This window comes from Emys orbicularis, chromosome 21 (genome assembly GCF_028017835.1).
Source record: "Emys orbicularis isolate rEmyOrb1 chromosome 21, rEmyOrb1.hap1, whole genome shotgun sequence".
NCBI classification, from domain to species: domain Eukaryota; kingdom Metazoa; phylum Chordata; order Testudines; family Emydidae; genus Emys; species Emys orbicularis.
The window spans coordinates 20,399,344-20,411,998 of record NC_088703.1 but is presented as its reverse complement, the minus strand read 5'-3'; the positions used below and the strand labels follow the sequence as shown (position 1 = coordinate 20,411,998).

The 12,655-nt window shown below is 57.0% G+C and overlaps 1 protein-coding gene across 1 annotated transcript in view; it reads right to left on the bottom strand.

Moving 5' to 3' along the window:
* Positions 1 to 12,354, bottom strand: part of LOC135893079 (leukocyte immunoglobulin-like receptor subfamily B member 3) — a 31,774-nt gene extending 19,420 nt beyond the window's left edge. Inside the window, exons 1-4 of the mRNA XM_065420865.1 lie at positions 12,239 to 12,354; positions 11,755 to 11,854; positions 9,193 to 9,223; positions 67 to 360 (exon numbers count right to left, since the gene is read on the bottom strand). Coding sequence (XP_065276937.1) covers positions 67 to 360; positions 9,193 to 9,223; positions 11,755 to 11,854; positions 12,239 to 12,354 — 541 coding nt within the window. The remainder of the gene's footprint in view (positions 1 to 66; positions 361 to 9,192; positions 9,224 to 11,754; positions 11,855 to 12,238) is intronic.
* Between the last annotated feature and the right edge of the window lie 301 nt (positions 12,355 to 12,655).

The window sequence follows — 12,655 nt, the reverse complement described above, 5'->3', positions numbered from 1 at the left end:
AGCCCCTGAGTGTCCAGCTGGGTGTGGGGCTGGGAGCCGAGACACTGAGCCGGGCCCCTCCCTCACCTGCTACAATGATCTCGACGGGGTTGCTGAGATACGACCAGCGACTCTGATCTGTTATGGAGCGATATTCGCAGGTGTAGCTCCCTCCATGTTCCCGGCTGACACTGGGGTTGGGAAATTCAGCCACGGTTCCATTAGGTACCACCAATGGCACGTGCAGCTTCGGGTGTCCAGCTTTATGCAGAAAGAACTCCATGCCCGGGTACAAACCCTCACAGCGGATGGTGACGCTTCCCCCGAGCGCCACCACCCTGCTGGGGCTCACCGAAATGGTGGGTTTGGGAAATTCACGCCCTGCTTTCAACAAGAGACAGGAGTTAAACAGGGGAGACACAGCCCCCGCCTTCCACCCGCCCCAATTCAGTCCATCAGTCATTCAGCCTCTCTAGGAGTCTGCCCCCTACCAGGGTTGGCACTGCCTGCCCATGGGGTTCGGGGGCAGGGGGTTCACCCAGACGTAGCTCAGGACCCGGATGTATGAAATGTATGAAAGATCACCTGCCCCCCCTCCCCCACCTGAGGCCAGCCAGGGAGCCTGACCAGTGGCCCCCTGCAGCTCTGCCCCCCACCCCGGGGTTGGAAATAGAGTCTGTGACGGGCGCGGGTCGCACAAGACCCACCTTTCTCCAGGCCTTGGGAACGGGGGGCTGTGAGTGCAGGGGAGGGAGCTGTTGGGGCTGGATCTGGGGGCGGGGGTGGATCTGGGGGGTTCTCCCCATGGCGGCACTGATCGTGAACGTTTTGGTTACCCCAAGGGGATCTAGAGCCCTCTTAACGTTTGTATAATAAATTCATGTGCTGCCCCCACCCCCGATCCTTACAGCCTAGGGGGGCAGGATGTTGAACCAAGGGACAGTTCCCATCTGCTTCGTCAGACCCCGGGAGCCAGATTTGGCTCCTAGTTACTCCATGGTGGGGCAGGGCACAGAAGAATGGCGAGTGGTCTGAGCTCACAAGGGGAGTTTTGGTTGAGTTTTGGGGAAGGTTCAGGGCTCAGTTTCTCTTTTCCCCACCCCACGTATCCCCTCCCCTGTCCTTGATGTTACCGTCCTCCCCACAGACTGATACTCACCTCCCCACACTCCGCTGTGCCCGGTCAGCCAGCAGCCTGGAGAGGAGATGGCCTGTTAGTGACCAGATTCCAGAGCAACTGGATCTTACACCCTAGTCTCAGATCAACCCCACCCACCACTCATGGGTACACGTCCTGGTGTCAGACCCACCCCATGGGCTCAGGCCCTGGTCTCAGATCCACTCCCTATCCGCACAAGCCCTGGTCTCAGACCCCCCCCATGGGCACACGTCCCGGTCTCCAATACCCTCCCCCAAGGGCACACACCCTGATCTCAGATCCTCCCCATGCGCACACACCCTGGCTGTCTCCGATACTCACCGAGGAGGAGGATGATGAGAGCAGATGCCATGATGGGGGCAGAGAAGGACCCCTCAGCACTGCCACCAACGCCCTGGAGCCGAACTCCACCGAGCCCCAAATAAGGAACTTAGCTGGTGGCTCCAGCTTCAGGAAGTCGATGATGTTCCGTCTCTTCCTACTTCCATCACACCTTGTCTCTAATCTGAAGGCAAAATCTAGGACAGCCAAAGCAAGCAGACGTCCCTACAAAACCCAGGAAACCCTGGGCCAGTCGGCCAGGCCAGGCATCATGCATCTCCCAGCTTGTCTAGGTCTCTGTCAGGAGCGGGCAGAGGTTACCCTCAGTGGACCCTGCAGGATTGGGGAAGGTGCATCGGGCTGGGAGCCAGGAGACCACAGGGTCTTGTCGTCAAACTTCAACTGACCACTACAGTAGAACCTCAGAGTTACGAACTGACCAATCAACCACACCCCTCATTTGGAACTGGAAGTGAGCAATCAGATGGCAGCAGAGATAACTTAAAAACAAGCAAATACAGAACAGTTCTGTGTTAAATATAAATTAGTAGAAAAATAAAGGGGAAGTTTAAAAAGAAAGATTTGACAAGGGAAGGAAACAGTTTCTGTGCTTGTTACATTTAAATTAAGATGGTTAAAAGCATAATTTTTCTTCAGCATAGCTAAGTTTCAAAGCTATGCTAAATCCATGTTCAGTTGTATGAAGTCAATGTTCAGTTCTAAACTTTTGAAAGACCAGCAATAACGTTTTGTTCACAGTAGTGAACATTTCAGAGTTATGAACAACGTCCATTCCCGAGGTGTTTGTAGCTCTCAGGTTCTATTGTATTTCCATGCAGATTCACAAACAGACACACACACACATACACACACACTGCCTGCTTTGTTGGATTCTGAGTTCAAAGCTGGCTGGTGACCCATGTCTCTAAAATTAATACGTGTTCATGCAAGTAAAGGGGGCAGAGTTAAGGAAAACTTAACTGTGGCATTTCCTGGTGCTGGAGGGTTTGACTCTGCAGCCCCCTCTCACCCTGCAAACCTGCCCACCATGTGACATGAGCCGTGGCACTGTGTGAGGAGGGGGCACGAGGGGGAACGCCTGGGTTTGCTGCCCCTTGCGCCATTGCTGAACGGTGATGATGGGTTTACACTGTAACGCCTGGTTCTAAGGGGCTTTTCTCAGCATGTGAATTAAATCAACCAGGTTCAAAAGAAAATCAGAGATAGAGAAATTCCATCCCATGCACCCAACAGGTTGTTAGGGGGCTTATTCCTTCACCCTCTCACTTCCCTGGTCCTTCTCGCATGAACAGAGAGCAACAATACCCGAAGTCCAAAGGCGCAAACAATTCAATGTTTATTGGGGTGAACTTTCATCAAGCATGATTCCAGTTTCCTTCCTCAGTGTCCCCCTTCCCAGCTCTGACACCACAGAGCCATCCCTGTTCCCATTCCCTGTTCCCCTTCCCCCCTTACTTCCTGATTGACTGCAGACTATATAGTAAAATTTGAGTTCTGCTTAGCTATACCTTAACCAATTACTTTACTGAAATTTACCTAACCAATCCTAACATACTGTAACATGGTTATTTAACCAATTATATTCCACCACCTTAATTGGTTTACACCCAACAAAATTAATTATACAGCAGACAGAAACAATTACAGAACCAGACAGAGACCATGCAAATAAACATACAAAACAATACAGAAGTCAGGATTTCACAACTACATCTATACAGACATAAGGGTTTTCCAGCTGTGTCTATTGATAAGTGAGTTCTTACCAGACAGAAAACTATCAACCCAAGTTTCCTTTTACATCTTCTAAGCTCTTTCCTTTCTCTGGAGGTGATAGGAATATCAGGACAGAATTGTATTCCTAACAGCCCAATAGCACCTTATTTCCATGTGACTAGTTTGGAATGCGAGGATGTGACCGTTCACTTCCCAGTTTATGGCTGCCTCTGCTGCTTAGCCGAAGGCCTTAGCCTAAGAACCAGGCCTCAGACTGTTACAGAAGAGAAGGCCCTTACACATACAGAAAGTGATAACTAGCTAAGTGATAAGAATACACATAAATTCTTAAAGTATAGGCCTTTACAGACAGGCCTGAATATCTATATCCTAACACGGGTCACCAGCCGAGAGAGACCCAGGGACCTTCTAATGCCCCCGCAGAGACCCTGCCCCCGAGCTGGAGGAGACACTGTCAGTGGTTATGTGGCCAGGCCCCTAGAGAGGGAGGTGACACAGGTTTTGTTTATACGCCATTGGCTAGAGGGCAGCAGAAAGCTGGGGGTCAGGGGGATCTATTCCTGGCTCTGGGATGGGAGTGGGGTCTAGTGGTTAGAGCAGGGGGCTGGTTGCCAGGACCTGGGTGTGATGGTCGCGCCATCGCCCATCAGTTCTCACACAGCGCTGGGTAATGCCGGGGGCACCATGACTCAGGGGCAGCGTTACGAGATGGTTCAGGAGCCCAGCTGCATGGTCCTAATGGGTTTCTTAAATCCCCCACCCCCCTGCACACCTGCCACCCCCCAACTGCCTGGGAGCCTCCCCCTATAGCTGCTTTTGGCCCCACGGAGCAGGAGGGGGACGAGCAGCAGATTCGCTGCATAGCAGAGTCATTCTGCCTCCCCCAGCCCATCACCCACAACTAAGACCTTCCACCCCTGCCTGCCCCATCTCCCATCCTGCCCCCTGACCTATCCCCCTTCGAATCCCCCAAGCCTGCCCCCTCACACCCTCCCCTCACCATGGCCCATCCCACCTCACACCCTCGTCGCCTGCCCTATTCCCCCTTAAATGCCCATCCCCCCCCCCAGTTAAGATGGCCACCAGCTCCTTGTGTCCCCAGTGGGCTTGGCTCCAGGCTGCCCTCAGGGAAATTGTGCCTACCTGGGCTGGGAGGGGCTGGGGAATATTGGGAGTGGGAGAATGTGGGGGAACATTGGCGGCCAGGGGGCTAAGGGGACAGTAGCTGGGGGGAAGGGCAGTGACAGAGAAGGGGAGGAAATGGAAGCTGCCCCCATGGTTAGGAGCACCTGGGTTCCCCTCTCCTGAGTGTTTCAGGGTAAATCTGCCCCATGGCCATAGGTGGCCATGGGTCGCCTGCCCCTCGCTCTCTCCTGCCCCCAGCCAGTGGTGCCAAAGCTCATCTGGAGTTTTGTCAGGAAAACAAATCCCCCCCATCTGCTGATCCCGACTGTGTGAGGGGGGAACCCCCCCATCCTCGCCCCATCCCCCCTCCAACCTCCGTCCATCTCTTGATCCAATCTTGATCCATCTTCCCTCAAAGCTCCACCCCCCATCCCATCTCCCCTCAAATGTCCATCCTGTTTCCCCTCCAAAAACCACCCACCCGTTCCCTTTATTTCTCCCCTCAAATTCCTTTCCCCACTCTGTCCCTGATCTCAGCCTGTCTCCCCTCTAATCCCTTCCCCACCGCACCCTCGGCCTCTCCCCCCAAACTCCCATATCCTGCTGCTCTTTGCAGAGGGTCTCACAGGCCCAGAGGGCTGAGGGGGGCTGGAAACTCTCTCCCTCGCCAGCGTTACACAGGCCGGGGGCTGGGGCTCGTTTCAAACCGAGCCCCTGGTTTTACTCAGCTCCTGGGCAAACCCCCAGCAGCAGCTGTTCAAAGGCAAAGCTTTCAGGTTAAACCCACAGACAAGGAATCAAACCCGGCCTGTCTATTGAAACGGAGGCTGAGCAACCGCGGCCAACGGCCGGAGTCAGACCAGCTCCAAGTCTCACTCCTTTGGGAGTCACCAGAGCAGAGCCGCTTGTTTCCAGAATAGCCGGGCTGTGGGGGGAGGAACTGGTTCATTTCACTCTCTGGACAGACGGGCAGGGCGGCCGCTAACCCTGCTCCTAGTTTACCGGGGAAATTGTCCCGCTACTGTGGGGAACTTTCCTGGCTTATACCCGCACCAGTGGGATTGGCTAGCAAAAGGATCTGAGTCCTCTCTCCCACTCCCTTTACCCAGAGACCTGCCTGACCTCAAGGGCTCCCCTTCCTCCCTCCTGTGCAGCAGAGTCCTCATAACCCCGGCAAGGCTGGGCCCCGGATCCCTGGGGGCTTGACCCCCAGTCTTGTCATGGTCACTTAGGACAGGGTCGAGGGTTTCCTCACTCCAGGGCACTCTCTGCACCTGATACTTCCCTGACCCACTGATCATTACATAGAGTTCAGAGCACATACAATTTATTAAACAGCAACTCATAAACAATACGGATCTGCCTGGGACACTGCAGGGCGCAGGCAGCAGAAAACTCTTTGGGGAGGATGTTGCAGGCCCCAGGGCATCAAGTGGGATCAGAGCAAGTGTAAGCAGAGTCAGGATGAGCTCTACCCTGACATCTGGTGGTGAATTGTGGCGAGTTGTGGAAAAGAACTTCAGGGGCTGATCTTGTTTGCATAGGCACACCAACCCCACCTAGCATGAGCCCACAACAGCCCAAATGGTCACTTCGGCTACTGTGGAATCCCCAGTTTCTCTGTTATTGGGGCAGGAAGACTAAAGTGTTGTTACCCTGATTATGTGAATCAAGGACAGTGGAACTGTTTTATGACAGAGGGACTCGCCATCAACTAAGTAGCACTCGCTAGACAAGGGACATGGGTTCCAAAACCCAGTGAATTGAGAGAGGGTGGGGGTAAGATATTTGTATATGATGTGATTGGCCCTTTTTGAGGGCCTGAAACACTAATTACATTTTCTTCACTGGAATAGGTGAAAGCCATCGTGCCATGCTTGGGGGAGGTCGCTGTAAACTGCACCATCCCCGGTATTGACAGCCAGCTACGACCTGACGTGGTCGTCACCAATGAGGCCCAGAAAAAGATCATCCTCATCGACGTCACGGTCTCCTTTGAGAACAGGACCCCGACATTTTGCGAAGCCCGAGCTCGTAAGCTGGAAAAGTACGCCCCCTAGCTGATACCCTGAGAGTGAAGGGCTACGAGGTGCAGATGGACGCCCTGATTGTCGGAGCCCTGGGCACCTGGGATCCCTGCAATGAGCGTGTGCTGCGGACCTGTAGGATCGGTCGATGCTACACATGGCTCATGCGGCGCCTCATGGTCTCAGATGCCATCCGATGGTCCAGGGACATCTACATCGAGCACATCACCGGCCACCGACAGTACCAGGAGGTGTGAGCCAGAGTGACATCATTCTCCCACTATGAGAAAGGGACCAAGTGACCTTCTCCGTTGGATCATATGAACTGGAACCATAAACTCCCTGAACATTAAATCTCACCAAATGAGGGTCAATCCATCCTCATCATCATATCCACTCATTATACTCCGCACCCGAACATAACCACTCTATGAACTTCATACCCTCATATCTCAATGCCTGTACTTTGACCCATCAACCTTTTACCCCCAATTGGGGATATTGCAGATTATGTATTCCTTATGCCACCCGATCTTAAACCAAACTTTGCACCCTCAATAACCTGTACGTTTTTCCCTGATAACCAGAAACGTCTATGCTCAAACTCTGTTCACTTTTTTTTTAACATCATCTTAATAAAAAATTTTAAATCTGTTCTTATCAGAGCTAATTTTGATTCTATTAGGAGTCTAGTTACAGGCTGCTGAGCTGAATTCATGTTGGGCTAATGGTGCACAAGCACTGGGGCTCCCCTACTAAGAGCTGAAATTGCTGAGTGCTGTGGGGAGAGGAGGCCCCAGTTTACGACCCTGTTTACCTGGAGAGAAGACAATGGACAGAGGCGGGGCTTAGGGCAGGGGATATCAGATGCCCAGCTGGGGAACAGGGGGGCTCTGGGCTGGAGAGGGGGAGCAGGGTCTTAAAAAGGGTTGCCTGGGCCTCCTCTCCTCTCTTCTGTCCTCTGGCCCCCCTCTGGCTGGAACCAGCTGGTCAGGTCACTGGGATCCTCTCTTTACAGCCCTTTGTCCTCCCACTGGCCAGAACCTGCTGCGACTCTTGAGCTGGGTCCTCGGGTCGTCAGGTCACCAGTCGCTGGGGTCTCCATTCTCCAGGCCATTGGCTGGGGTTCCAAGTTCCATCACTGGTCCTCTGTAACAACAAACTCCCTTTCCCCTCACCTCATTAAACCAGTAACACCCAGGGACACTGGGTCCCACTCCCTCTGCATACAAACCATTGAAAAAAACAAGAAAATCCCCCACTTCATCACACAGATGCAACCTAGGTTGGTGCCTTTGGAGGGCTCAGCAGTCCCATAGGCCAGGTTGCACCCCACGTCAGACACTTGCTCTGGCAGGACCCTTCTTCCCAGCATGATCCCCCCTCTTGGGGTTATGATCCCCTTTGCGTGTCCAGCTTCTTGGCTGGGAATGTCTCTTTTTAAGGAACCCAACGAGGGGGAAGTGGGTGGCCTAGTCCCGCTCCCTCATTACTTTGCCCCCCATTAAGCCCAAAGTCCCTCCCGCCAATTTGGGGCTATTAACTCCTGGTTCCAGCCTGTTTCCCCCCAGCGCGATGTCGACAGTCGTGGGGCTGTAGCCAGGGGGCTTTTCGGGTCAGACCAACCCAGCGTCTGTGGCTGGTTCTCTCGCCCGGGTTACAACGTTCAGTGACGTCTCCAATTTTCCCCGGTTCTCTGGGGCCTTGGCACAGATGGGAACTTGCCTGTGGGTTTTACATGTGAGCTCGCAGCCGGGCCGCTTCGCAGGCTCAACAGCCACAAACGTGCGAACGACGCCCAGGCGGCTCAGGCTGGCAGGACGATCCCATGTCCTCTCCGGTGTGGCTGTGTTGGAGCATGTCCCAGAGGCCCCGGGCATGGGGGGTGCTGCCCACAAGCCATGGCCCCAAAGGTGACCCTTGTCCCTACGGCCCCAGCCACCTTGTAGGGCCCAGAGCTCTCCCCTAGGGCACCCCTTGGTGCAGGCTCCCCATTCCACTGACATTAGTCATTTCCGCCACCTCCAGATGGAGGCCCTGACACAGCCCCTCCCCCAGCCCCACGCCAAGGCGGGCCCATCCGGACGCTCAGACAGATTCGGTTGCACTGGTCCTTCCGGCTCTGTCCTTGCTATGCAGTGTCATGTTGCTTGGGGTGACAGTGACCCCTCTTCCCTTCCCCCATGCTGAGGAAGCCAGGTTGTAGTGGGAGGAATCGGGGGGGGGTCACTTCACCTAGCGTCTGCCCCTCCTCCAGCCATGGGCAGCCTCGGCCAAGATCAGCACCAGGGACAGCAGGACCCCGGCACTCAGGGCCAGACGGATGATGTTGCCCCGGGTGTAATCTGGGGGTGACAAAAGGGCTGAAGTGTTGGTGCAGTGAGACCCACCGGGGCCCCTCCCCCCTCCTGCCCCCTCACAACAGGAAGCCGCGACAGCTCCCCCTCCCCATCCCCCCACCCTGTGTGTGTTTGTGTGTCCCTGTGTGAACCCCTCGATCCATCCCACTGCAGGGAGCCCCTCCCAATGGTGTCTGGGTCCCACATACCAATAGTAACTCCACTCATTGTCCCCACTCAGCCACAACCCTTCGTGGCTCCCCCTGGGGGCTGCTCCTTGGGCAGAATGAGCTCATTTAACTCGCTGCGGGAGTCCCCTGCCCCCTGCTGCCCCCTCGCTGCCTGGGCCATTGGGCGGAGTGACTAGGAGACGCTTATCTGGGGCCCTCACCTCTCACCACCAGCCTGGCTCTGAGCATCCCATCAGGGTACGGACCTTCTGAGGGTGCGGCTGGGAGCGGGGACGTGGAGCCAGTCCCCTCACCTGCTACCACCAGCTGCACGGGGTCGCTGGGCTCTGAGGAGACGAAGGGCTCTGATCGGGGCCGGTAGCTACAGCTTTAGTTCCCTCCGTGCTGCCGGCCCACGGTGGGGATATGGAACTCGGCCCCGTCCCCAGCAGGGTCCATGTGTCGCTGCGGGTTCAGGTTTCCAGCCTTGTGCAGGAAGAACCTCACATCCCAGCACTGCCCCTGACACCAGATGATAGCGTCTGCCCCTGGGGCGGTGACCGAAGTGAGGTTCAGAGAGATGGAGGGTCTGGGTAAGCTGGGATCTTCACAAAGGAGACAGGCTGTGAGAGCCAGACCCGGCACAGGGACCCCCCTCCCCGACTCCACCCCCTCCCTGCCCCTATTGTACCCCTCCCCAAATCCCCACCCCGGCCCCGCCTCTTCCCCGAGTGCACCGCGTTCCTCCTCCTCCCCCTCCCTCCCATCACAAGGAGGAGGGAGGGGGGAGAAGCAGGACGCGGCGGCGCGCTCAGGGGAGAAGGCCGGAGGCGGAGGCAGAGGTGAGCTGGGGCGGGGGGGGGGGAGCTGCCAGTGGGTGCACCAATTTTTCCCTGTGGGTGCTCGAGCCCTGGAGCACCTACAGAGTCGGCGCCTATGAGACCCGGACACCCACGGAGCCCAGTCCTCCATCTGCAGAAGGGAAGAGTGAGGGGGGATTTGACAGCAGCCTTCAACTACCTGAAGGGGGGTTCCAAAGAGGATGGAGCTCGGTTGTTCTCAGTGGGGGCAGATGACAGAACAAGGAGCAATGGTCTCAAGTTGCAGTGGGGGGAGAACTAGGTTGGATATTAGGAAACACTATTTCACTAGGAGGGTGGTGAAGCACTGGAATGGGTTCCCTAGGGAGATGGTGGAATCTCCATCCATAGAGGTTTTTAAGGCCCAGCTTGATTAAGCCTTGGCTGGGATGATTTAGTTGGGGTTCATCCTGCTTTAAGCAAAGGGTTGGACTAGAACCTCCTGAGGTCTCTTCCAGCCCTCATCTTCTATGATTCCACAGCCAGCTCTAACCACAAGCAGATCCAGGGGCCACCTGGTAGAGATTCTCTACCAGATCCCAGAGTCCCCCGACCCAGAATCCCGGCCCTGTGAGCTGTGCTCCCAGCGCCACAGACACGGGGCTGCGGCTGCCTCGTCCTTGGTATCCTCATATGCCATGTGTGGACCCTGCCTCATGCACTGGGTCCGACCCCCCCCCCGCCCCTATTGTACCCCTCCCCAAATCCCCACCCCGGCCCCGCCTCTTCCCCGAGTGCACCGCGTTCCTCCTCCTCCCCCTCCCTCCCATCACAAGGAGGAGGGAGGGGGGAGAAGCAGGACGCAGCGGCGCGCTCAGGGGAGAAGGCCGGAGGCGGAGGCAGAGGTGAGCTGGGGCGGGGGGGGGGGAGCTGCCAGTGGGTGCACCAATTTTTCCCTGTGTGCAGATGGTGCAGCCGGCTCATGGCGAAGGGACGGGGAGGGGGCTGGTTGGGTCCACGGGGCAGGGGCCCGATGAAAAAGTCTGGAGGGCTCGGAGTGGAGGGTGGGCGGGGCGTGCCCTCTCGCAGGACCCGGTTGAGATAGTCCCGAGCAGCGGGCGGCAAAGCGGTCCTCACCTCCTGAAGTACGCGCCGGGGAGTACGAGGTCTGGAGAGCCCCATGCGCTGAGCGAACGTCAGGGGATCCAGCCAGTCTCCCCGGTCGTAGTCCAGGAGGTCTCCGACTTTGGTGACTTCTGCCAGGACCAACCTCTGGCGCACCATGGGGGACTCCGCCACCTGCACACGAAGCTGGGGGTTGTGTAGCAGGGGCTCCGCGAGGAGATCTGCCCCCACGGTGGCCGTCACGGACCTGGTCACTGAAAACAGTTTCCAGGTCCAGAGGAGGTCCTGGTAGAAGACCGGCAGCTCGGAGAGGCCTCGCGGAAGACCTCTCGGATGGAGACAAAGGAGCTGCCGGTCATATCGGAGCCCTCGGAAGCGGCACAGGAAGGCGTGCGCCAATACGCTCCATGCCGGACTACCTGCACCATAAAGGAGCCTCTGCAGGGCCTGGAGGCGGAAGACGTGGACCTGAACGTGCAGACACTTCAGGCCCTTCCCTCCCTCCTCCAGGGGTAGATGGAGAACCCCCGCAGAGACCCAGTGCAGTCCTGACCAAAAGAACTCCAGAATCAACGTCCAGAGGGTGTTCAGGAAGCCCAGGGCCGGGACCAGGGTGTTGAGCCGGTACCAGAGCATGGACAGGACTAGTTGATTGAGCACCAGTGCTCTCCCTCGAAGGGAGAGACACCGGAGCAGTCCCATCCATTTCCGGAGCCGCTCTGACACCCTGCCCTCTAAACCTAGCCAGTTCTCCGGCGGAGACGGATGCGTGGCAGAAAGGTAAACGCAGAGATAGAGCAGCGGACCCACGCTCCACTGGATGGCCTGAAGCGCGGGTGGGAGGGAGCTCGCCTGCCACCCGTCCTCGACCACCAGGCCAGAGCTCTTGACCCAGTTGACCCGGGCAGAGGAGGCCGCCGAATAGATGGTCTGGCAAGCCTCCACCCGCACCAAGTCGCCCGGGTCCTGGACCACGAGGAGCACGTCGTTGGCGTACACCGACAGGACCAGCCGCAGCTCCGGCTCCTGCAGCACCAACCCTGCCAACCTCCTACGGAGGAGACAGAGGAAGGGCTCGATCGCCAGAGCATACAGCTGGCCCGAGAGGGGGCACCCTTGACGTACTCCTCGCCCGAAGCTGACCGGTTCGGTCAGGGTCCAGTTGAGCCTGACCAAACACTCTGCGGAGGCGTACAGCACCTGGAGAAAACCCACAAACTGGGGCCCGAAGCCAAATGCTCGCAGAGTGGCCAGGAGATACCCGTGGTCCACCCTGTCGAACGCCTTCTCCTGATCCAGGGACAGGAGGGCGAACGACAGACCATCCCTACACCCGAGTTCCAAGAGGTCCCGGACCAGATACGAGTTGTCGAAGATGGTGCGGCCCGGGACAGTGTAGGTCTGGTCTGGGTGGATCACGTCCGCCAGCACGGACCCTAGCCGCAGCGAGATGGCCTTCACTACGATTTTATAGTCCGTGCTGAGGAGCGAGATGGGACGCCAATTCAGTAAATCGTGGAGGTCCCCCTTCTTCGGCAATAAGGCGAGCATGGCTCGCCTGCACGAAAGAGGGAGGACCCCGCCCTGCAAGGACTCGGCCCAGGTGGTGACAAGGTCCGGGCCGAGGATGTCCCAAAACACGCGGTAGAACTCCACGGTCAGCCCGTCCATGCCCGGAGATTTATTGGTGGGCATGCGGCGGAGGGCTTCTGAGAACTCGACCAGAGTGAGAGGTAGCTCCAGCCGGTCTCGGTCGCCCGCGCTGACCGTCGGGAGTTCATCCCAGAGCATTCTGCAAGCGTTAGGATCGGTCGGATCCGGGGAGAAAAGGCCTGCGTAGAAGGCCCTGGCC